Source organism: Scyliorhinus torazame, chromosome 14, assembly GCF_047496885.1.
Source record: "Scyliorhinus torazame isolate Kashiwa2021f chromosome 14, sScyTor2.1, whole genome shotgun sequence".
Classification (NCBI taxonomy): Eukaryota; Metazoa; Chordata; class Chondrichthyes; order Carcharhiniformes; family Scyliorhinidae; genus Scyliorhinus; species Scyliorhinus torazame.
In genome coordinates this window covers 222,658,201-222,683,499 of record NC_092720.1, presented here as the reverse complement: position 1 = coordinate 222,683,499, position 25,299 = coordinate 222,658,201, and the positions used below count along the sequence as shown (strand labels likewise).

Here is a 25,299-nt window from a genome sequence, read left to right as displayed (position 1 = left end):
CAATTAACAGAATCTGATCGCAACGAGGCGGGGGCGGGAATCAGTGCAATTAACAGAATCTGATCACAACGAGGGGGGGGGAATCAGTGCAATTAACAGAATCTGATCGCAACGAGGGGGGGCGGGAATCAGTGCAATTAACAGAATCTGATCGCAACGAGGGGGGTGCGGGAATCAGTGCAATTAACAGAATCTGATCGCAACCGGGGGGGGCGGGAATCAGTGCAATTAACAGAATCTGATCGCAACGAGGGGGGGCGGGAATCAGTGCAATTAACAGTGCCCAATTAATAGGGCAGCACGGTAGCACAAATGGATAGCACTGTGGCTTCACAGCGGCAGGGCCCCAGGTTCGATTCCCGGCTGGGTCACTGTCTGTGCGGAGTCTGCACGTTCTCCCCGTGTCTGCGTGGGTTTCCTTCGGGTGCTCCGGTTTCCTTCCACAGTCCAAAGACGTGCAGGTTAGGTGTATTGGCCATGATAAATTGCCCTTAGTGACCAAAAAGGTTAGGAGGGATTATTGGGTTACAGGGATAGGGTGGAAGTGAGGGCTTAAGTGGGTCGGTGCAGACTCGATGGGTCGAATGGCCTCCTTCTGCACTGTATGTTCTGTGTTCTTAACGGCTGAAGTGCATGTGATGTAGGTACACCCACAGTGCTGTTCAGAAGGGAATTACAGTATTTTGGGGCAGCACGGTAGCATAGTGGTTAGCACAATTGCTTCACAGCTCCAGGGTCCCAGGTTCGATTCCGGCTTGGGTCACTGTCTGTGCGGAGTCTGCACATCCTCCCCGTGTGTGCGTGGGTTTCCTCCGGGTGCTCCGGTTTCCTCCCACAGTCCAAAGATGTGCGGGTTAGGTGGATTGGCCGTGATAAATTGCCCTTAATCTCCAAAATTGCCCTTAGTGTTGGGTGGGGTTACTGGGTTATGGGGATAGGCTGGAGGTGTTGACCTTGGGTAGGGTGCTCTTTCCAAGAGCCGGTGCAGACTCGATGGGCCGAATGGCCTCCTTCTGCACTGTAAATTCTATGATTAACAGAATCTGATCGCAATGAGGGGGATGCGGGAATCAGTGCAATTAACAGAATCTGATCGCAACGAGGGGGGGGGGCGGGAATCAGTGCAATTAACAGAATCTGATCGCAACGAGGGGGGGGGGCGGGAATCAGTGCAAATAACAGAATCTGATCGCAACGAGGGGGGGCGGGAATCAGTGCAATTAACAGAATCTGATCGCAACGAGGGGGGGCGGGAATCAGTGCAATTAACAGAATCTGATCGCAACGAGGGGGGGGGGCGGGAATCAGTGCAATTAACAGAATCTGATCGCAACGAGGGGGGGCGGGTATCGGTGCAATTAACAGAATCTGATCGCAACGAGGGGGGGGCGGGAATCGGTGCAATTAACAGAATCTGATCGCAACGAGGGGGGGCGGGAATCAGTGCAATTAACAGAATCTGATCGCAACGGGGGGGGGGCGGGAATCAGTGCAATTAACAGAATCTGATCGCAACGAGGGGGGGCGGGAATCAGTGCAATTAACAGAATCTGATCGCAACGAGGGGGGGCGGGAATCAGTGCAATTAACAGAATCTGATCGCAACGAGGGGGGTGCGGGAATCAGTGCAATTAACAGAATCTGATCGCAACGAGGGGGGGGCGGGAATCAGTGCAATTAACAGAATCTGATCGCAACGAGGGGGGGCGGGAATCGGTGCAATTAACAGAATCTGATCGCAACGAGGGGGGGGCGGGAATCGGTGCAATTAACAGAATCTGATCGCAACGAGGGGGGTGCGGGAATCAGTGTAATTAACAGTATCTGATCGCAACGAGGGGGGGGGGCGGGAATCAGTGCAATTAACAGAATCTGATCGCAACGAGGGGGGGACGGGAAACAGTGCAATTAACAGAATCTGATCACAACAAGGGGGGGGGCGGGAATCAGTGCAATTAACAGAATCTGATCGCAACGATGCGGGGGGGGCGGGAATCAGTGCAATTAACAGAATCTGATCGCAACGAGGGGGGTGCGGGAATCAGTGCAATTAACAGAATCTGACCGCAACGGGGGGGGGGGCGGGAATCAGTGCAATTAACAGAATCTGATCGCAACGAGGGGGGGCGGGAATCAGTGCAAATAACAGAATCTGATCGCAACGAGGGGGGGTCGGGAATCAGTGCAATTAACAGAATCTGATCGCAACGAGGGGGGGCGGGAATCAGTGCAATTAACAGAATCTGATCGCAACGAGGGGGGGCGGGAATCAGTGCAATTAACAGAATCTGATCGCAACGAGGGGGGGCGGGAATCAGTGCAATTAACAGAATCTGATCGCAACGGGGGGGGCGGGAATCAGTGCAATTAACAGAATCTGATCGCAACGAGGCGGGGGCGGGAATCAGTGCAATTAACAGAATCTGATCGCAACGAGGGGGGGCGGGAATCAGTGCAAATAACAGAATCTGATCGCAACGAGGGGGGGCGGGAATCAGTGCAATTAACAGAATCTGATCGCAACGAGGGGGGGGGCGGGAATCAGTGCAAATAACAGAATCTGATCGCATCGAGGGGGGGCGGGAATCAGTGCAATTAACAGAATCTGATCGCAACGAGGGGGGGGCCGGGAATCAGTGCAATTAACAGAATCTGATCGCAACGAGGCGGGGGGGGCGGGAATCAGTGCAATTAACAGAATCTGATCGCAACGAGGCGGGGGGGGGGGCGGGAATCAGTGCAATTAACAGAATCTGATCGCAACGAGGCGGGGGGCGGGAATCAGTGCAATTAACAGAATCTGATCGCAACGAGGGGGGGGGCGGGAATCAGTGCAATTAACAGAATCTGATCGCAACGAGGGGGGGGGCAGGAATCAGTGCAATTAACAGAATCTGATCGCAACGAGGGGGGGGCAGGAATCAGTGCAATTAACATTTTGGTGACTAGTTTTTGGGAATGTGCGTCGCATTTTTAATAATCTTTATTGTCCCAAATAAGCTTACATTAACACTACAATGAAGTTACTGTGAAAAGCCCCTAGTCTCCACATTCCGGCGCCTGTTCGGGTACACAGAGGGAGAATTCAGAATGTCCAATTCACCTAACAGCACGTCTTTCGGGACTTGTGGGAGGAAACCGGAGCACCCGGAGGAAACCCACGCAGACACGGGGAGAACATGCAGACTCCGCACAGACAGTGACCCAAGCGGGGAATCGAACCTCGGACCCTGGCGCTGTGAAGCAACTGTGCTAACCACTGTGCTACCGTGCCGCCCTTTTGAAGCGTAGCACTGAGAAAACGCAGGTCGCAATTTGATTTCACTGGTTTAGTTAGCGTGTGGATTCACCCGTGTGCGGAGTGATGGGGCCAGCCTGCCTATCGCAGACCATTGAGGAAAATCAAGCCCACCAAATTATTCAGGACGAGCAATCAGCAGCCGGCAGCTACAACCGGCCTAACCAATCCGGTCGCCCGGCCACCAGCTTTTGGCAGATTTCCTTTGTCCGCCAGATTGCCGATTCAGCCTGGCCACCTGAGTTAGTCGTGGAGTAACTCAAGAAACTGCTGATAAGGACCCCTGGTATTAAATTAGCAACAATACAACTGGTTAACTACTCTCCAATTTCTAACTTGTCACACACACAAAACATAGTGGGAAAGGGGGTGGTGAAGAGGGAGAAAATAATCATTAAAAAATAAAAGATAGGGATCTTTGCCTTCATGTTGGATATCCTCCAGTGATTTTCTTTCTCCGGTTTAGGCCTTCGGTTGAATGTTACCTTTTCCTTCGGCTTGTTATGGTCTTCACGGTCGACTCTCAGAGACAGCAGGCAGCCACCAGCCGAGAGAGAGAGAAGGAGGGAGGATTCCCTCTGAAAAGCCCCACCTGGCAGAAACCGATCACTGTCTGTTGCCAGGGAGAACACCGTCCCTGGGCAACGCATTGACCGCCAGCCAGCCCATCGAACCAAATCGCCCCCCAGGTGCCAGAAAGTCTGGGATTTCCTTTCCCAAATACAAACCTTGAGGACACAGTGTTCTAGTGATCAAGCGATTTGAAGCTTTGAGGCCGGCACTTCCTCCACTCGACCTGAAGCTATATCTCAATGACCAATCTCCAGACCAAAAACAGGAAACAATGAAGATAAAATAGAAGAAATGAGAACAAAGGGATACCACAAGGAACGACTCCAACGCTGCCAAACATTCAGTTACCAACAACAGCTTTGGAATTCCCTGTTGTCAATTATATTAATACGGTCACACCGGTTAGGGGCCCAGTTCTTTTCTGGTCAGGGATCTTTGCCCAGTGAGCCACCTACTTCTCAGCCACGATTATCCAGATTATAAAGCCAATTTTTAAAAAATTGGTTCTTGCGATGTGAATGTCCCAGGTAAGGCCATCGTTTGCAGCCCATCCCCATTGCCCTTGGAGAGTTGGTGGTGAGCTGCCTTCGTCAGTCACTCACACTGTGCTTTTTTTTGTCGCGGTTTAATACAAATTGCCTGGATGAGTGCATCTCCAACATTCCTCGAGAAACTCGACACAAAGAACAAGAACAAAGAAATGTACAGCACAGGAACAGGCCCTTCGGCCCTCCAAGCCCGCGCCGACCACGCTGCCCGACTAAACTACAATGTTCTACACTTCCTGGGTCCGTATCCCTCTATTCCCATCCTATTCATGTATTTGTCAAGATGCCCCTTAAATGTCACTATCGTCCCTGCTTCCACCACATCCTCTGGCAGCGAGTTCCAGGCACCCACTACCCTCTGTGTAGAAAACTTGCCTCGTACATCTACTCTAAACCTTGCCCCTCGCACCTTAAACCTATGCCCCTAGTAATTGACCCCTCTACCCTGGGGAAAAGCCTCTGACTATCCACTCTGTCTATGCCCCTCATAATTTTGTAGACCTCTATCAGGTCGCCCCTCAACCGCCGTTGTTCCAGTGAGAACAAACCAAGTTTATTCAACCGCTCCTCATAGTTAATGCCCTCCATACCAGGAAACATCCTGGTAAATCTCTTCTGCAGCCTCTCTAAAGCCTCCACATCCTTCTGGTAGTGTGGCGACCAGAATTGAACACTATACTCCAAGTGTGGCCTAACTAAGGTTCTATACAGCTGCAACGTGCCTTGCCAATTCTTATACTCAATGACCCGGCCAATGAAGGCAAGCATGCCGTATGCCTTCTTGACTACCTTCTCCACCTGTGTTGCCCCTTTCAGTGACCTGTGGACCTGTACACCTAGATCTCTCTGCCTGTCAATATTCTTGAGGGTTCTACCATTCACTGTATATTCCCTACCTGCATTAGACCTTCCAGAATGCATTACTTCACATTAAACTCCATCTACCATCTCTCCGCCCAAGTCTCCAAACAATCTAAATCCTGCTGTATCCTCTGACAGTCCTCATCGCTATCCGCAATTCCACCAACCTTTGTGTCGTCTGCAAACTTACTAATCAGACCAGTTACATTTTCCTCCAAATCATTTATATATATATATACTACAAACAGCAAAGGTTCCAGCACTGAGGGAACACCACTAGTCACAGCCCTCCAATTAGAAAAGCATCCTTCCATTGCTAATCTCTGCCTTCTATGACCTAGCCAGTTCTGTATCCACCTTGCCAGCTCACCCCTGATCCCGTGTGACTTCACCTTTTGTACCAGCCTGCCATGAGGGACCTTGTCAAAAGCCTTACTGAAGTCCATATAGACAACATCCACTGCCCTATCTGCATCAATCATCTTTGTGACCTTTTTGAAAAACTCATATCAAGTTAGACACCATCCAGGACAAAGTAACCCCGCTTGATTGGCGTCCCTTCCACAAACATTCACTCCCTCCCCCTCCGATGGACAGTGTCAGCTATGTGCACCATCGACAAGATTCACTGCAGGAACTCACCGAGGTTCCTCAGGCAGCACCTTCCAAACCCACGGCCACCACCATCTAGAAGGACAAGGGCAGCAGATACCTGGGATCACCCCCCACCTGGAGGTTCCCCTCCAAGTCACTCCCCATCCCGACGGGGAAATATATCGACCGTTCCTTCAGTGTCGCCGGGTCCAAATCCTGGAGCTCCCTCCCTAACAGCATGGTGGGTGTACCTACACCTCGGGGACTGCAGCAGCTTCAAGACGGCAGCTCAGCACCGCCTTGTCAAGGGGGCAATTAGGGATGGACAATAAATGATGGTCAATGATGGTCCAATGATGACCCACATGCCATGAAAGAATTTATAAAACAGTCTGTGGCCGATCGTATCTCTATATCCTGTGATATCTTTAATAGCTTGAAATCTCTCGATCTCTGTCTTGAATAACCTCATTGATGGAAGCCTCCAGAGCTCCCTGGTTAGAATTCTAAAGAATTTTGAGTGCTGAAATTCCTCCTCATCTCAGTCCTAAATGACGTCGGAGGCTGTGTCCCTTGGTTCTCGACCTCTTCCCACCCACACAGCCAGAATCATGGAATCCCAACAATGTAGAAGGAGGCCATTCGGCCCATCGAGTCTACACCGACCCTCCGAACGAGCACCTCACAAAGGCTCATGCCTCCACCGTATCCCTACAACCCCACAACCCCACCCAATCTTTTGGACACTAAGGGGAATTTATCATGGCCAATCCATCTAACCTGCACATCTTTGGGCTGTGGGAGGAAACCGGAGCACCCGGAGGAAACCCACGCAGACACGGGGAGAACGTGCAGACTCCGCACAGACAGTCGCCCAAGGCCGGAATCGAACCCTGGCGCTGTGAGGCGACGTTGCCAACCACTTTGCCACCGTGCCACCTCCTTCCTGCAGCTACCCTGTCGAACCCTGCAAGAGCTTTGTAAATCTCACTCAGGTCACCTCTCATTCTTTGGAACTGTCGAGAACACAGGCCCAGTCTCCTCAGTCCATCCTCACAAGACAGACCCGCCGTGCCGGGAATCGAACCTTTATTCTGCTCCCTCTCTGGCCACCTGTCTCCTTGTTAACTTGACAGATCCAGCCAGGAAACCAGGAGGAAACAGTCTTTACTGGAGAACGGTGAGAATGTGGTACCAGCTACCGTCGGCTGGCCGATTTACTCTGGAAAGCATCGTCAGAGGGAAGGGAACCACAAAGATATTCCGGACAGCTGAGCTGAGGGAGATTGGAATGTGAGGAGGCTTGCGTGGAGCGAAAAGGGCCAGCTTACACCAGTTGGGAGTGAATGGCCCGGTCCGCTGCTGTGTATTGTGAAACAAGAACAGAGAAGGCTGGAAAAACGCAGCAGGTCTGGCAGCATCTGTGAGGAGAGGAAACAGTCTACGTTTTGAGCCCGTTTGACTCTTCATCGGAACTGAAGGGAAAATGTGTTGGATATCGCACCGTAGCAGGGGGAGATTGCAACAAGATGTAGCAAACTTTAAAACAATAGGCAGACGGCCAGATGTGGAGGGAGGGGTTTGCATTGAGGCAAAAAATGTTTGGGATATAAAAGAAGAGGTTAAGGTGGAGGTGAAAGGTCACAGTGCAAAGTTGCTGCACTGAGGACTGCAACGTGTCAAATCCAAGGCGAGGTGTTTGCGCCGGGTCAGGGCCACGGACAGACATTGGGCGGCAGAGCAAGGCTCTGAGTTCAAATGATCAGCGGCGTCAAGGTTAGGGGTAATGTTCGCGGGCTGAGCGAAGGTGTTCCTCAGAGCGGGCATCCCCAGTCTGCCTTTAGTGCCCCCCCCCCCCCCCCCGCCCGATGTAGAGGAGACCGGGCTTGGAGCAGCGGATAAACCAAATTGAAGGAGGTGCAAATGAAACGCTGCTTAACCAGAAAGGAGCGTTTGAGGCCTTGGGAAGGGGATGGGGGGGGGGGGCAGGGGGGGTGTGATGGAGGGGTGGACCTGGGAGTCGCGGAGAGAACGTTTACGAACAGGTCGCGGTAAAAGCCGCCGTGATGTCTTTTTCTTTTGTTTGCTTAGGTTACATCGTTCTGTCCAAGATCGTCCCTGCTGCTTCCTACGCGAGTCTGCTCCTGCTGGTACTCACCGGCGTGGCCTGCCTCAGAGGTACGAGAGTTCAACACCGACCTCCCGGCAGTAAATCTCCCCGTTCTTTTCAAAGGCCGTGAAACTGGGATTCCTTCCCCCTTCCTCCGTCTTTCCTTTCCTTCTGCGACCTGCTGCTCACTAATTCCCAAAAGCAGGAGAACGGAACCACCCACCCGTTCCTCCCAATCTGCCGCATTTTTATCGAGGCTCAGGAGGAGGCCGTTTGGCCCACTGGTTCCCATGCTAGCCCTTTCAGCCCGGTTTCCTCGTTGAAGAGGAATGCCGTGGATTGGGGGAAAACGCGCGCCCAAAATGGCTGCCATCCTGGGCAGTGCCTCACACCATTTCTCATTCCTATCCCTCATCCCCGCCCCGATCTCTGTGACCTCCTCCAGCCCCCACCGCCCTCTGAGGCCGCTTCGCTCCTCCAAATCTGGTTTCCTGTGCACCCCCTCCGATTTAAGCACACCCCTCCCTAACCCGCGAATATCTCCTTCGGTGACTGATCACTGCTTCCTTGTTAAGAGGCCCTGGAAAATTGCACGTTATCGTCGTGACTGTTGATTTTCTTTTTGTGACATAGGTGTGGGACGGTGGAGCAACTCTGAGTACGTGCACTTTGTCACCATCTTAGAGGAGACTAAGAGAAACAACACGGCGGAAAACAAGGTAGCTCTGTGAGGAAATTGGAAGCTGGGCAGGCTCCCATGGCAGTCAGGTCCCTGCTGGCTCGACATCGCACACTGCAGGACAACGTATTTCTTTGTTTTATTTGGCACTTCCCGACTGCATAATGTAACGGCCGCCCTTGGGTAGAATTGACAGGGTGCGCACGAGGCGTTCAACCTGACTGCTTGATGCTTACACATGGGCAAGTCTCTCCTCCCCCCCCCCCCCCCCCCCCCCCCCGCCCCGCACCGTGCTCCACCCTGTGTCCCACTCTGAACAAAGAACGATACAGCACAGGAACAGGCCCATCGGCCCTCCAAGCCTGTACCTGTCATGATGCCAACCTTGGCCAAACCCCTCAGCACTTCCTAGTGCCGTGTCCCTCTATACCCGTCCTATCCATGTGTTTGTCAAGATGCCTTTTGAACGCCGTTAATGTATCTGCTTCCACAACCTCCCCTGGCAACGCGTTCCAGGCACTCACCACCCTCTGTGTAAAAAACCTGCCTCACACATCTCCTCGAAACATTGCCCCACGGACATTAAACCTCTGCCCCCTGGTGACTGACCCCTCCACCCTGGGAAAGAGTGCCTGCCCATCCACTCTATCCATGCCCCTCATAATCTTGTCGACCTCTATCAGGTCGCCCCTCAACCTCCGTCGTTCTAATGGAAACAGTCCGAGTCTATTCAGCCTCTCCACATAGCTAACACCCTCCAGACCAGGCAACATCCTGGTAAACCTCCTCTGCACCCTCTCCAAAGCCTCCACATCCTTCTGGTAATGTGGCGACCAGAATTGTGCGCAATATTCCAAGTGCGGCCTTACCAAGGTTCTCTCCAACTGCAGCATGACTTGCCAGTTGATGACCATAAGACCATAAGACATAGGAGCGGAAGTAAGACCATTCGGCCCATCGAGTCCACTTCACCATTCAATCATGGCTGATTTCAACTCCATTTACCCGCTCTCTCTCCATAGCCCTTAATTCCTCGAGAAATCAAGAATTTATCAACTTCTGTCTTAAAGACACTCAACGTCCCGGCCTCCACCGCCCTCTGTGGCAATGAATTCCACAGACCCACCACTCTCTGGCTGAAGAAATTTCTCCTCATCTCTGTTCTAAAGTGACTCCCTTTTATTCTAAGGCTGTGCCCCCGGGTCCTAGTCTCCCCTGCTAATGGAAACAACTTCCCTACATCCACCCTATCTAAGCCATTCATTATCTTGTAAGTTTCTATTAGATCTCCCCTCAACCTCCTAAACTCCAATGAATATAATCCCAGGATCTTCAGACGTTCATCGTATGTTAGGCCTACCATTCCTGGGATCATCCGTGTGAATCTCCGCTGGACCCGCTCCAGTGCCAGTATGTCCTTCCTGAGGTGTGGGGCCCAAAATTGCTCACAGTATTCTAAATGGGGCCTAACTAATGCTTTATAAAGCTTCAGAAGTACATCCCTGCTTTTATATTCCAAGCCTCTTGAGATGAATGACAACATTGCATTTGCTTTCTTAATTACGGACTCAACCTGCAAGTTTACCTTTAGAGAATCCTGGACTAGGACTCCCAAGTCTCTTTGCACTTCAGCATTATGAATTTTGTCACCGTTTAGAAAATAGTCCATGCCTCTATTCTTTTTTCCAAAGTGCAAGACCTCACACTTGCCCACGTTGAATTTCATCAGCCATTTCTTGGACCACTCTCCTAAACTGTCTAAATCTTTCTGCAGCCTCCCCACCTCCTCCATACTACCTGCCCCTCCACCTATCTTTGTATCATCGGCAAACTTAGCCAGAATGCCCCCAGTCCCGTCATCTAGATCGTTAATATATAAAGAGAACAGCTGTGGCCCCAACACTGAACCCTGCGGGACACCACTCATCACCGGTTGCCATTCCGAAAAAGAACCTTTTATCCCAGCTCTCTGCCTTCTGCCTGACAGCCAATCGTCAATCCATGTTAGTACCTTGCCTCGAATACCATGGGCCCTTATTTTACTCAGCAGTCTCCCGTGAGGCACCTTATCAAAGGCCTTTTGGAAGTCAAGATAGATAACATCCATTGGCTCTCCTTGGTCTAACCTATTTGTTATCTCTTCAAAGAACTCTAACAGGTTTGTCAGGCACGACCTCCCCTTACTAAATCCATGCTGACTTGTCCTAATCCGACCCTGCACTTCCAAGAATTTAGAAATCTCATCCTTAACAATGGATTCTAGAATCTTGCCAACATCCGATGTTAGGCTAATTGGCCTATAATTTTCCATCTTTTTCCTTGTTCCCTTCTTGAACAGGGGGGTTACAACAGCGATTTTCCAATCCTCTGGGACTTTCCCTGACTCCAGTGACTTTTGAAAGATCATAACTAACGCCTCCACTATTTCTTCAGCTATCTCCTTTAGAACTCTAGGATGTAGTCCACCTGGGCCCGGAGATTTATCAATTTTTAGACCTCTTAGTTTCTCTAGCACTTTCTCCTTTGTGATGGCTACCATATTCAACTCTGCCCCCTGACTCTCCGGACAGTCCAATGAAGGCAAGCATTCCATATGCTTTCTTGACTACCTTGTCCACTTGTGTTGCCACTTTCAAAGATCTGTGGACCTGCACACCCAGATCTCTCTGACTTTCTATATTCCTAATTTTGCCATTTACGGTATATTTCCCCTCTATGTTAGACCTACCAAAATGCATTACTTCACATTTGCCTGGATTAAACTCCATTTGCCATTTCTCTGCCCAAGTCTCCAACCTATCTATGTGAAATGAAATGAAATGAATGAAAATCGCTTATTGTCACAAGTAGGCTTCAATGAAGTTACTGTGAAAAGCCCCTAGTCGCCACATACCGGCGCCTGTTCGGTGAGGCTGGTACGGGAATTGAACCGTGCTGCTGGCCTGCTTTAAAAGCCAGCGATTTAGCCCAGTGTGCTAAACCAGCCCCTGATGGCCACAGCTATGTCCTGCTGTATCCTCTGACAATCCTCAATCAACACTGTCTGCCACTCCACCAACCTTGGTGTCAACTGCATGAGGAATAGGAGCAGGTTTGGCCAGTATGGCTCCTTGAGCCTGCTCGGCCGTTCCATTGGATCAAGACCGGTTTTTCCTGCCCCATCTCCCCACCCATTGAATCCCTGAGTGCGGCAATGTTCAGCCCCATTCGCGGCCCCATAGACAATGAAGCAGCCCGTGCCCAGACGTGGCGAGACCTGAACAGCATTCAGGCTTGGGCTACTGACATTTGCGACAAATGCCAGGTGCCGAACATCTCCCAACATAAGAGTCACAGCATTGCCATGGGGCAGAAGGAGGCCATTCGTCCCATCGTGTCTGTACTAGCCCTCCAATCGAGCATCGTGACTCAGTGCCGTTCCCCTGCCTTCTCCCCCAACCCCTGCACATTGCCTCTGTTCAAATAATCACCCAGCGCCCTCTTCAATGTCTTGATTGAACCTGCCTCCACCTCACTTCCAGGCCGCACATTGCAGACCCCTCCCCAACGAGAATCTACCCGTTCCCCCTCGACTTTCAATGCCATTAACAGTGAAGTGTGCCCCACAGCCGACATCCTGGGGGGGAGGGCAGTTACCAGCGAACAGAAAAGAAACTGGACTAGCCCTAAAACGTGGCAGTGGCCGGTCAGTGGCTGGAAATCCTGACACTTCCTGACTCCCTAAAGCCTTTCCACCTGCTGGTCTCAGCAATGGGCCGTAGAAACATAGAATTGAGGAGCAGGAGGAGACCATTCGAGTCTGTTCCGCCAATCATTATGATCATGGCTGAACATCCAGTTTTATAGTCTGATCCCCCCCCCCGGACAATATTCTTTGAGCCTTGAGCCCCATCGCCCCAAATGCTACATCTAATTGCATCCTGAAAACACCAGGGGATTGTCAGGAGTGGGATTCGAACCCACGTCCCTCGAAAGGGACCAGAATTCATCAGGGTTCCAAAGGCAAAGAATCACCCTCCTTGCATTTAAGGGCTTCTGACCACTCGGCCACCCTGGCAACTTGGTCATCCACAGCTCCCTCGTGACGGGGAATTCCAAAGGTTTGCGAGCCCTCTGGGAGAAGATGTTTCACCTCCACTCAATCCGCCTACCGCATACCTGGCGCTCCGCACTTAGCAGCACTTGTCCCATGACCTGGAATGTGATGGTGTTCCAAGAGCCTTTTAAAGGTTCTGAGGTTTCCAGCCTCCACTACCATCCCAGGCCAGATTCTCACCACCCTCTGAGCGAACATTTTCTTTTCTCAAATCCCCTCAGAATCTCCTGCCCCTCACCCTAAAACTATGCCCCCTTGTGATTGACCCATCAACCAAGGGGAACAGCTGCCTCCTATTTACCCTGTCCAAACCCCTCATTATCTTATACACCTCGATCATCTCCCCCCACGGCCTTCTCTGCTCTCAAGGAACCAATCCAAAGAACAAAGAAAAGTACAGCACAGGAACAGGCCCTTCGGCCCTCATAGCCCGTGCCGACCATGCTGCCCGACTAAACTACAATCTTCTACACTTCCTGGGTCCGTATCCCTCTATTCCCATCCTATTCATGTATTTGTCAAGATGCCCCTTAAACATAACTATCGTCCCTGCTTCTACCACCTCCCCCGGCAGCGAGTTCCAGGCACCCACTACCCTCTGTGTAAAAAAACTTGCCTCGTACATCTCCTCTAAACCTTGCCCCTTGCACCTTAAACCTATGCCACCTAGTAATTGACTCCTCTACCCTGGGAAAAAGCCTCTGACTATCCACTCTGTCTATGCCCCTCATAATTTTGTAGACCTCGATCAGGTCGCCCCTCAACCTCCGTCGTTCCAGTGAGAACAAACCGAGTTTATTCAACCGCTCCTCATAGCTAATGCCCTCCATACCAGGCAACATCCTGGTAAATCTCTTCTGCACCATCTCTAAAGCCTCCACATCCTTCAGGTCGTGTGGCGACCGGAATTGAACACTATACTCCAAGCGTGGCCTAAGGTTCTATACAGCTGCAACTTGACTTGCCAATTTTTATTCTCAATGCCCCGGCCAATGAAGGCAAGCATGCCGTATGCCTTCTTGACTACCTTCCCCACCTGTGTTGCCCCTTTCAGTGACCTGTGGACCTGTACACCTAGATCACTCTGACTTTCAATACTCTTGAGGGTTCTACCATTCACTGTATATTCCCTACCTGCATTAGACCTTCCAAAATGCATTACCTCACATTTGTCCGGATTAAACTCCATCTGCCATCTCTCCGCCCAAGTCTCCAAACGATCTAAATCCTGCTGTATCCTCTGACAGTCCTCATCGCTATCCGCAATTCCACCAACCTTTGTGTCTTCTGCAAACTTACTAATCAGACCAGTTACATTTTCCTCCAAATCATTTATATAATCATAATCCAAGTCTATCCAATCTCTCCTTATAGTTCAGATGCTCCATCAGAGGAAACATTCTGGTGAATCTCCTCCTGTACCCTGTCCAGTGCAATCGCCACCCTCGCTCTTCCAGTGAATTTAAACCCTGTTCCAGATGGTCTAATCTCGTCGGACAATCCTCCTATTCCTAGGAGACTGCCCGGCAAACCTTTGTTGCATCCTCGCGCTGTCAGTTATCTCTTTAATTGGCCCACCATGACGGAGGGGGAAGAGATAGGGCTGATGGAGAGAAATTACCACCGCTGGCTGCAGAAATCTACACCTCGGAGACACAAATATCAAGAACAGTCCTTTCGGGAACGAAGTTAGTGAAGAAACATTTCCACACGCAAAGGGCTTGGAGAAGTTTGGAAGAAGTAGCTCTTGTTGCGTCAGTTGTTAACTTCACATCTGAGGTTGATAGTTTTGTGTTCCCCACTTTGGTGGAGAGGACAGATGTGCAGAGTATTTCGTCAGTGGTAAAGAATGGGGCGGCGCGGTGGCATAGTGGTTAGCACCGCTGCCTCCCAGCTCCAGGGATGCCGGGTTCGGTTCCGGCCTCGGGTAACTGTGTGGAGTTTGCACGTTCTCCTCCGGGAGCTCCGGTTTCCTCCCACAGTTCAAAGATGTGTAGGTCAGGTGATTGGCCACGCTAAATTGTCCAAAAGGTTAGGTGGGGTTATGGGGGAGAGGTGGAGGCGTGGGGCTAAAGTAGGGTCCTCATTCCAAGGGCCGGTGCAGACTCGATGGGCTGAATGGCCTCCTCCGCTGTAAATTCTCTGATTCTATGAATTAGGAAGTGTGGGTGTACAGAGGGACCTGGATGTCCTTGCCCATAAGTCACTGAAGGCGAACATGCAGGTGCAGCAGGTTATTAGGGAGGCTAATGGAATGTCAGCCTTTATCACAAGAGGATTGAGTACAGGAGTAGTGAGGTCTGGCTCCAATTGTACAGCAACTTGGTTAGACTGCATCTGGAGTAGTGTTGGTCCCCTTAGCTCAGGAAGGGTATTATTGCCGTGGAGGGAGTGTAACGAAGGTTCACCAGACTTGTTCCGGGGACAGCGGGGCTGTCTTCCGCAGAGAGATCGGCAAACTGGGCCTGTATTCTCACGAGTCTCGAAGAACGAGAGGCAATCTCATCGAAAGCTACACAATACTTAAAGGAATGGACGGGGGTAGACGCAGGAAAGATGTCTCCCTTGTTCGGGGAGTCTAGAACCAGGGGGCACAATTTCAAAATAAGGGGGAAGCCACTTAGGATGGAGGTGAGGAGAAATATTGTTCCACAGAGGGTTGTGAGCCTTTGGATTTCTCTATCTCAGAGGGCTGTGGAAGCTCAGTCACTGAGTATGATTGAAGCAGAGATTGATAGTTTTCTGATGAACAGTAATGTACAGAGTTCTGGGGGAGAGTGGGTGGACAAGACATTCACCTGCCCCATCAGCTGTGATCGTATTGACTGGCGGAGCAGGCTCGACGGGCTGAATGGCCTCCTCCTGTTCCGACGTTCCTCTGACCTTGAGTGAGGGGACCCAAAGTGTACAGTCCTGCCTTCCCCCTTCGCCGAATCTGTGCTTTCTGCCTCGACGACTAGTGATGGCGAGTCCCATCTTCTTCCTTGTGTCTTTGCAGAAGAGGTTGGCAGCCTACAGCTTCGACTTCACCCATTGGCCCGAAGACTTCATTTGGAACGAGGTCAGCAGCCAGTAAGTGTAAGAAAGAACTTGCGTCTGCGCACAGCGCCGCTCCCGCAGTCTGGACACCCCAAAGTGGCCGACAGCAAATGCTGTCAGTTTGGGCACAGTCAGATCAGGTGAGTAGCACCGTGATCTTTTGCGCTCGTGGCCTGCGAACACGGCTGGCGGGACCAGCATTTGTTACCCTTGGTGAGACACCTTCCCGAACCGCAGTCTGTCTGCTGGAGGTTCACCTCCAGAGCTGAGGGGGGGGGGGGGGGCGCTCCAGGATTTTGGCCCAGCAACCCTGAGAGAGCAGTGCTGTAGTTCTAAGATAGGACGGTGTGTGGCTTGGAGGGGAGCTTGGAGGTGGTGGTGTTTCCAGGTATCTTCTGCCCTTGTCCTTCTATGATGTGGAGATGCCGACGTTGGACTGGGGTGGGCACAGTAAGAAGTTCGACACCAGGTTAAAGTCCAACAGGTTTCTTTCAAACACTAGCTTTCGGAGCACTGCTCCTTCCTCAGGCGAATGAAGAAGCTGTGCTCCGAAAGCTAGTGTTTGAAACAAACCTGCTGGACTTTAACCTGGTGTTGTAGGACTTCTTACTTTGCTTGTCATTCTGGATGGTAGAGGTTGCGGTTTTGGAAGGTGTTGTTGGAGGAGCCTTGGTGAGTTCCTGAAGTGCATCTCGTAGATGGTACGCACGGCTGGCTACTGTGCATCGGTGGTGGAGGGAGTGGATGGGGTGCCAATCAAGTGGGGCTGCTTTGTCCGGGATGGTCAAATTTCTTGAGGTTTGCTGGAGCTGCACTCGTCCAGGTAAGTGGAGAATATTCCTTCACACTCCTGACTTCTGCCGTTGATAGGCTTTGGGGAATCAGGAGGCGAAGTAATAACAGCCTCTGGCCTACTCTTGCAGCCACAGTATTTATATGTTAGTCCAGTTCAGATTCGGGGTCAATGGTAACCCCCAGGAGGTTGATAGTGTAAAGACACCCCGGGCGAGTGTGCAGTCAATTTCAGCCCCACAGACCCCGGAGTCCCAACATAAGTGAATTAACAATAATTTGTGTATTTTCCTGAGCCCCTTAAGCCTTGACTGCTCCAATGAGTTACAGGCACCAGATTTATAAGTAAAACACTGAGAACTGTTGATGTATAACAAGAGTAAAGATGAACGTATAATAAAGCCACTAGTTCAACTGTCTTATATGAGGTCAGGAGCTGAGTGACCCTGGCGGAACCCAAACTGAGCGTCATGGGCAGGTTATTGCTGAGTAAGTGCCGCTTGATAGCACTGTTGGTGACCCCTTCCATCACTTTACTGACACCAGCTGTATAGAACCTTAGTTAGGCCACACTTGGAGTATAGTGTTCAATTCTGGTCGCCACACTACCAGAAGGATGTGGAGGCTTTAGAGAGGGTGCAGAAGAGATTTACCAGGATGTTGCCTGGTATGGAGGGCATTAGCTATGAGGAGCGGTTGAATAAACTCGGTTTGTTCTCACTGGAACGACGGAGGTTGAGGGGCGACCTGATAGAGGTCTACAAAATTATGAGGGGCATAGACAGAGTGGATAGTCAGAGGCTTTTCCCCGGGGTAGAGGGGGCAATTACTAGGGGCATAGGTTTAAGGTGAGAGGGGCAAGATTTAGAGTAGATGTACGAGGCAAGCTTTTTACTAGGAGGGTAGTGGGTGCCTGGAACTCGTTACCGGAGGAGGTGGTGGAAGCAGGGACGATAGGGACATTTAAGGGGCATCTTGACAAATACATGAATAGGATGGGAATAGAGGGATACGGACCCAGGAAGTGTAGAAGATTGTAGTTTAGACGGGCAGCATGGTCGGCACGGGCTTGGAGGGCCGAAGGGCCTGTTCCTGTGCTGTACATTTCTTTGTTCTTTGACGATGGAGAGTAGACTGATGGGGTGGCAATGGACGAGGTTGGATTTGTCCTGCTTTTTTTGTGTACCGGACACACCTGGGTAATTTTTCACATTGCCAGGTCGATGTTGTAGCCGCAGCTCAGGATGCATCCAGCTCTAGAGCACGGGTCTTCGGTGCTCCAGCTGGAATGTTGCATTGACCCAGAGCCGTTGCAGTATCCAGTGCCTTCAGCAGTTTCTTGGTCTGATGGGGAGTCAATCGAATTGTCTGAAGACTGACGCCTGTGCTGCTGCGGAACCTCCAGGGGAGGGTCACCCACCGGGCACCTCTTGGAATGGATCCTCGCTGCCAGTGTAATATTCCAGGGGGGGGGCGGGGGAAGCTGGTGACGATGGCAAATGTATCTTTATGGTGCACGGAACAACTGTCCCAGCCCAGGATCTGTCCGGCCCAGGTTTGGCTCGGCATTTCCAGCCCGCTGACGGTTCCCTGTTGGGCGGGGGATCTTGTATTCCACAAAGCCCAAGTGGGAGCTCCATCAGCAATGCCGCCGGAATCCCCGTGGAGTTTACAACAGGAATTCCGGAGAAGGTTCACTGCGATGAAGGAGTTGTCTTACACGGAGAGGTTGGACAGGTTCTGTCTGTGCTCATTGGGCTTCAGAAGAATGAGAGGCGGCCTTATTGAATAATATACATTTCCCTCATGTGTCTCAAAGTGGAGTTTCAAAATAAGGGTTCTCCCGTTGAAGGGCATTTAAAAGTTTATTGGATAAACATATGGATGATAATGGTATAGTGTAGGTTAGATGGCTTTTGTTTCGGTGCAACATCGTGGGCCGAAGGGCCTGTACTGCGCTGTATTGTTCTATGTTCTATGTTCTAAGGTGGAGATCAGGAGATATGTTTTCTCCCAGAGGGTCTTTGTAATTCCCCTCCGCAGAGAGCAGTGGAGGTTGGATCATTGAACATACACGAGGCTGAGTGAGAGAGGTAGTTGAGCCACAAGATTGTTGAACGTTACAATCGGCGCTGTGGCACAGTGGTTAGCACTGTTGCCTCACAGCGCCAGTGACCCGGGTTCGATTCCCAGCTCGGGTCACTGTCTGTGCGGAGTCTGCACGTTCTCCCCCCCCCCCCCCCCCCCACCCCACCCCACCCACACATCATCGAGGCGGGGAATGTCTGGAGCATCAACCTCTAGTGAGTTGTTTCATTGTCCACCGCCATTCACCAGTGGGTGGTGGCAGGACTGCAGAGCTGGCATCGGACCCGTTGGCCGTGGGACCGCTTAGCTCTGGCCGTAGGTCAGGGTTCATGCTATTTAGCCTGCACACCCTCACTAGGTGAGCACCTCATTTTCTGGGGGGCGTATCGGTCCTGGTAATCTAACCTACAATCCTCTGGCTTGGTGGTGATGGTAGAGTGGAGGTCCGCTGGGTCGTGACGTTCCAGATTGTGGTGGTTGAGGGCCCGCAGCGCCCCCTGGGTGCCCAGTGTTGTCCTGCAAGACCTGTTCTGAATCCATCCCAATTACCACGAGCGTCAGTGATGAATTTCCACTTGTGTTCCCCAGCTGCGGCAGTCCCAGTCGAACAGCCAGGTCCTTTAGGACCCGGCCAGCTGGGTCTGGCAGCAGTGCCGAGCCACTCGTGGTGTTGGACATTGAAGTCTCCCACCCAGGGTACATTCTGTACCCTCGCCACCCTCAGTTCTTCCTCTAAGTGATGTTCAAGATGGGGGAATACTGATTCATCAGCAGGGGGGGTGGGGGGGACGGTACGAGGTAATCAGCAGGAGGTCCCCTTGCCTAACTTATTTCTTTATAGTTTGAGGGATAAATATTAGTCCCTGCACACCAGGTTAACTATCCCGACTCTTCTTTGAAATACCCTCGGATCATTTACACCCAGGTCAGAGGGCAGACGGGGCCCCGGGGCTGCCCCTTCAAGACAAAGACGAGGAGGATTTTTTTTCCCTCTCTCCGTGGGTCTTTAGTCTGTGGTTTTCTGTTCCCCGGGGAGCAGCGGAGGCTGTGGGTCACTGAATAGATTCAGAGCCAAGGGAGACGCTGCACAAGCCTGAAAGCTGAAATTCAAACAGAACACTGCTGTGAACATCCCAGCTGGTGAGGCAGCATCTGTGGGGAGCGTTTGAGTCCACGTGGCTCTTCTTCAGAGCTAAAGAGAGGTAGACAGGCGATGGGGGGGGGGTGGAACAGAGTCGGAGGTTAGCGATGGGTGGGAGCTCGGAGAGACGGCACAAAAATGTGTAGGAAGTGTTGGCAGTGTGAAAGACAGAAGAAGGCGAAAATGTAAGACAGCAATACTGCCATTGACACTTCCTGTGCCCGCTACCCTACGCATCTTTGCGCAGTTGAGGTGTACGGGAGGGTTAAAGGAATCGGCAGTTAGAGAGAAACAATTTCTCTCTGGGTCAGGGAGTCCAGAACCAGTTGGGAGGGGCCCTAATCTTTAAACTTGTGCCAGGCTGATCAGGGAGCATGTCTTCACCCAGTTATAGTGTATATCTGGAGCACATTGGCTTGGCGACCGAAGCCAAAGGGTGGTTGTGGAGGGTTGTTTTTCAAACTGGAGGCCTGTGACCAGCGGTGTGGCTCAGGGATCGGTGCTGGGTCCACTGTTATTTGTGATGCATATTAATGATTTGGATGTGAATGTAGGAGGCATGGTCAGTAAGTTTGCAGAGACACCAAGATTGGTGGCATAGTGGACAGTGAAGAAGGTTATATAAGATTGCGACACGGGGCAGCACGATAGCATAGTGGTTAGCACAGGGATCAGCCTGGTACAAGTTTAAAGATTAGGACCCCTCCCAACTGGTTCTGGACTCCCTGACCCAACGGGAATTGTTTCTCTCTAACTGCTCTTTCGATTCCTTTAACCCTCCCGTACACCTCAACTGCGCAAAGATGCGCAGGGTAGAGGGCACAGGAAGTGTTAATGGCAGTATTGCTGTCTTACATTTATGCTACTATCAGCACCTTCTTTCGCCTTCTTCTGTCTTTCACACCGCCACCAACACTTCCTACACATTTTCGTGCCGTCTCTCCGAGCTCCCACCTATCACTAACCTCCCACGCTATCTCCCCCCCCCCCCCCCCCCCCCCCCCCACACACACACACACACACACACACACACACAACAGTATAACACCCATCGCCTGTCTACCTCTCTTTAGCTCTGAAGAAGAGCCACGTGGACTCAAACGCTCCCCACAGATGCTGCCTCACCAGCTGGGATGTTCACAGCAGTGTTCTGTTTGAATTTCAGCTTTCAGGAGGCTGAGGGGTGATCCTACAGAGGTCTGTCAAATAATGAGGAGCATCGATAAGGTAGATAGTCAACATCTTTTCCCAAAGGTAGAGGAGTCTAGAACTAGAGGGCAGAGGTTTAAGGTGAGAGGGGAGAGATACAAGAGAGACCAGAGGGGCAATTGTTTCACACAGAGGGTGCTGAGTGTCTGGAACGGGCTGCCAGGGGCAGTGGGAGAGGCGGGTACAATTTTGTCTTTTAAAAAGCAGTTAGACAGTTCCATGGGCAGGGTGGGTATAGAGGGATATGGGCCAAATGTGGGCAAGTGGGACTAGCTCAGCGATAGAAACTGGGCGGCACGGACAAGCTGGGCCGAAGGGCCTGTTTCCATGCTGCAAACATCTATGACACTCTCCTGTCAATAGCTGCGGGGGCTGTGCCTCAACTGAAAACATGAAAACGGTAGATTTGTGACAGGTTTGGAGATGGGATGCAGATCGACCTGGTCCTGAGAGACTGAGTTGTCTCCTCCTGCTGCTCCGAGCCACCTGTCGTTTGACATCGGCTGACCTCTCCCTTTCTTCGTGTTCCAGGAAGGACCGTCGATTGACGAAGGTGTCCAAGACTGGGGTTCCTCTCCTGAAGCCAGAGCTGAAGTACAGGGGGACGACGGACAGCTTTGTCGGACAAATTCTCAGATTCCCTTGCCACATTGTCAGGTACGACCGTCTCCGCGCAGCGATCGGCCCTTCAAACTTGACATTGCTGAAAACAGAGACATACCGACGAAGCTTTGCATGTTGCACTCATCAGGACAATTTGCAACAATAGTAAAGGGAACAACAATTTCTGCTGCATGGGAAGAGAGTGCTGAGTGGGCGGCAAGTGTATTCTGATTGGTAGCTTCACGGCACGGTAGCATTGTGGTTAGCACTGTTGCTTCACAGCGCCAGGGTCCCATGTTCGATTCCCGGCTTGGGTCACTGTCTGTGCGGAGTCTGCACGTTCTCCCTGTGTCTGCGTGGGTTTCCTCCGGGTGCTCCGGTTTCCTCCCACAAGTCCCGAAAGACGTGCTTGTTAGGCGAATTGGACATTCTGAATTCTCCCTCTGTGACCCGAACAGGCGCCGGAATGTGGCGACGAGGTGATTTTCACAGCGACTTCATTGCAGTGTTAATGTAAGCCTACTTGTGACACTAATAAAAGATAAAGTTTTAAACCTTCCCCAACCCCCCTACAACTATCTGAGCCATTGCATTTCTATCCCTCTTCAGCTCTGAAGAAGAACCGTGTGGACTCGAAACGCTAGCCCTGTTTCTCTCCTCCACAGTCACTGCCGGACCTGCTGGCCTGATCCAGCCTTTTCTGTTTTTATTTCAGACTTCCGGCATCCGCAGCATTTTGCATTTGTTGCGGCTATGAATTGCGGTGGTTTGAAATTTGGTGTCCTGGCATTTGTTCCTGACGAGTCAAGCCGCCAAGTTTTGGCGGCATGTCTCCCTTTTCAGCATTCCGTCAGCTCTTTCAGCAGCACGTCAGCGTCCAGCTGGTCAGTGCGGTTTTCTTTCCATTCCACACGTGCTTCCTCTCGCTCCCGCCCTGGATTCGTCCACCCGCGGTGATACCTCAGCTTTGTCCGAAATGATGCTGGGTCTTGCGCCACTGCGGGTACGTCGAGCTTCACCCTCGGCCCTTCCGACCAAAACCCAACGGATAATAAAAAGCAAAATACCAGGGATGCCGGAAATCTGAAACAGGAATGCTGGCAAAAGAGGAGAGAGAAAATAGAGTTAACCAGGCTAGATTTTCCGGCCCTTCCCGCACGATGGGATCTTCCGCTCGTTCCGAATCCGACCCCGCCCCCTCCCGTCGCCCTCGTGGACAGGCGGGCAAAACCATGTAGACATGGGCGGGGCCAAAAGATGCCACCAGCGGGATGCTGGATTGGGCCTGACGGTGATGCCCCCCTAGTCTCCCCCGTTTGCCTCTGGTAGCCCTCAGATTCAGCCATTCCAAAATTCACCCCCACCTCCTAAAACCCTCGGTAAACATGAGCGTTCCCATAAGACCATCAGACATAGGAGCAGAATTCGGCCACTCGGCCCATCGAATCTGCTCCGCCATTCAATCATGGCTGATATGTTTCTCATCCCCATTCTCCTGCCATCTCCCCATAACCCCCGATCCCCTTATTAATCAAGAACCTCTCTATCTCTGTCTTAAAGACACTCGGTGATTTGGCCTCCACAGCCTTCTGCGGCAAAGAGTTCCACAGATTCACCACCCTCTGGCTGAAGAAATTAGAACATAAGAACTAGGAGCAGGAGTCGGCCATCTGGCCCCTCGAGCCTGCTCCACCATTCAATGAGATCATGGCTGATCTTTTGTGGACTCAGCTCCACTCTCCGGCCCGAACACCATAACCCTTAATCCCTTTATTCTTCAAAAAACTATCTATCTTGATCTTAAAAACATTTAATGAAGGAGCCTCTACTGCTTCACTGGGCAAGGAATTCCATAGATTCACAACCCTTTGGGTGAAGAAGTTCCTCCTAAACTCAGTCCTAAATCTACTTCCCCTTATTTTGAGGCTATGCCCCCTAGTTGTGCTTTCACCCGCCAGTGGAAACAACCTGCCCGCATCTATCCTATCGATTCCCTTCATAATCTTATATGTTTCTATAAGATCCCCCCTCATCCTTCTAATTTCCAACGAGTACAGTCCCAGTCTACTCAACCTCTCCTCGTAATCCAACCCCTTCAGCTCTGGGATTAACCTAGTGAATCTCCTCTGCACACCCTCCAGCGCCAGTACGTCCTTTCTCAAGTAAGGAGACCAAAACTGAACACAATACTCCAGGTGTGGCCTCACTAACACCTTATACAATTGCAGCATAACCTCCCTAGTCTTAAACTCCATCCCTCTAGCAATGAAGGACAAAATTCCATTTGCCTTCTTAATCACCTGTTGCACCTGAAAACCAACTTTCTGCGACTCATGCACGAGCACACCCAGGTCTCTCTGCACAGCAGCATGTTTTAATATTTTATCATTCAAATAATAATCCCTTTTGCCGTTATTCTTACCAAAATGGATAACCTCACATTTGTTAACATTGTATTCCATCAAAATTCCTCCTCATCTCTGTTTTAAAGGATCGTCCCTTTAGTCTGAGATTGTGTCCTCTGCTTCTAGTTTTTCCTACAAGTGGAAACATCCTCTCTACATCCACTCTAGCCAGGTCTCGCAGTATCCTGTAAGTTTCAAGAAGATCTCCCCTCATCCTTCTAAACCCCAACGAGTACAGACCCAGAGTCCTCAACCGTTCCTCATATGACAAGCTCATCATAAATATTCTTGAATAATAATCTTTATTGTCACAAGTAGGCTTACATTAACACTGCAATGAAGTTACTGTGAAAATCCCCTAGTCGCCACACTCCGGCGGCTGTTCAGGTACACAGAGGGAGAATTCAGAATGTCCATATTACCTAACAGCACGGCTTTTGGGACTTGTGGGAGGAAACCGGAGCGCCCGGAGGAAACCCACGCAGACACGGGGAGAACGTGCAGACTCCACACAGACAGTGACCTAGCGGGAAATCGAACCTGGGACCCTGGCACTGTGAAGCAACAGTGCTAACCACTGTGCTACCGGGCCGCCCCGATTCCAGGGATCATTCTTGTGAACCTCCTCTGGACCCTTTCCAAGGCCAGCACATCCTTCCTCAGATACGGGGCCCAAAACTGCTGACAATACTCCAAATGGGGTCTGACCGGAGCCTTCTACAGCCTCAGAAGTACATCCCTGGTCTTGTATTCTCGCCCTCTCGACATGAATGCTAACATTGCATTTACCTTCTTAACTGCTGACTGAACCTGCACGTTAACCTTAAGAGAATCGTGAACAAGGTCTCCCAAGACCCTTTGTGCTTCTGCTTTCCTGAACATTTCCCTATTTAGAAAATAGTCTATGCCGAGATTCCTCCTTCCAAAGTGCATAACCTCACACTTTTCCACATTGTATTCCATCTGCCACTTCATTGCCCACTCTCCTAGCCTGTCCAAGTCCTTCTGCAGCCCCCTTGCTTCCTCAATACTACCTGCCCCTCTACAGATCTTTGTCCAAACCTCTGCTGCCCGCACACAGCCCTGCTCACCCACTTTGTGTTCGCTTATTATTATTGTCAGAAGTACATTAACACCGCAATGAAGTTACTGTGAAAATCCCCTAGTCGCCACACTCCGGCGCCTGTTCGGGTCACAGAGGGAGAATTCAGAATGTCCAATTCACCTAACATGTCTTTCGGGACTTGTGGGAGGAAACCGGAG

The 25,299-nt window shown here is 51.1% G+C and overlaps 1 protein-coding gene across 3 annotated transcripts in view; it reads left to right on the top strand.

The window, feature by feature from the left end:
• abhd16a (abhydrolase domain containing 16A, phospholipase) overlaps window positions 1-25,299 on the top strand; it is a 138,401-nt gene that overhangs the window by 52,322 nt on the left and 60,780 nt on the right. For 2 of the 3 annotated variants that reach the window (XM_072475751.1, XM_072475750.1), the window contains exons 4-7: window positions 7,966-8,052; window positions 8,618-8,703; window positions 15,758-15,831; window positions 21,560-21,685. In XM_072475751.1, coding sequence (XP_072331852.1) covers window positions 7,966-8,052; window positions 8,618-8,703; window positions 15,758-15,831; window positions 21,560-21,685 — 373 coding nt within the window. The remainder of the gene's footprint in view (window positions 1-7,965; window positions 8,053-8,617; window positions 8,704-15,757; window positions 15,832-21,559; window positions 21,686-25,299) is intronic. The other variant, XM_072475752.1, reaches the window with a different exon arrangement.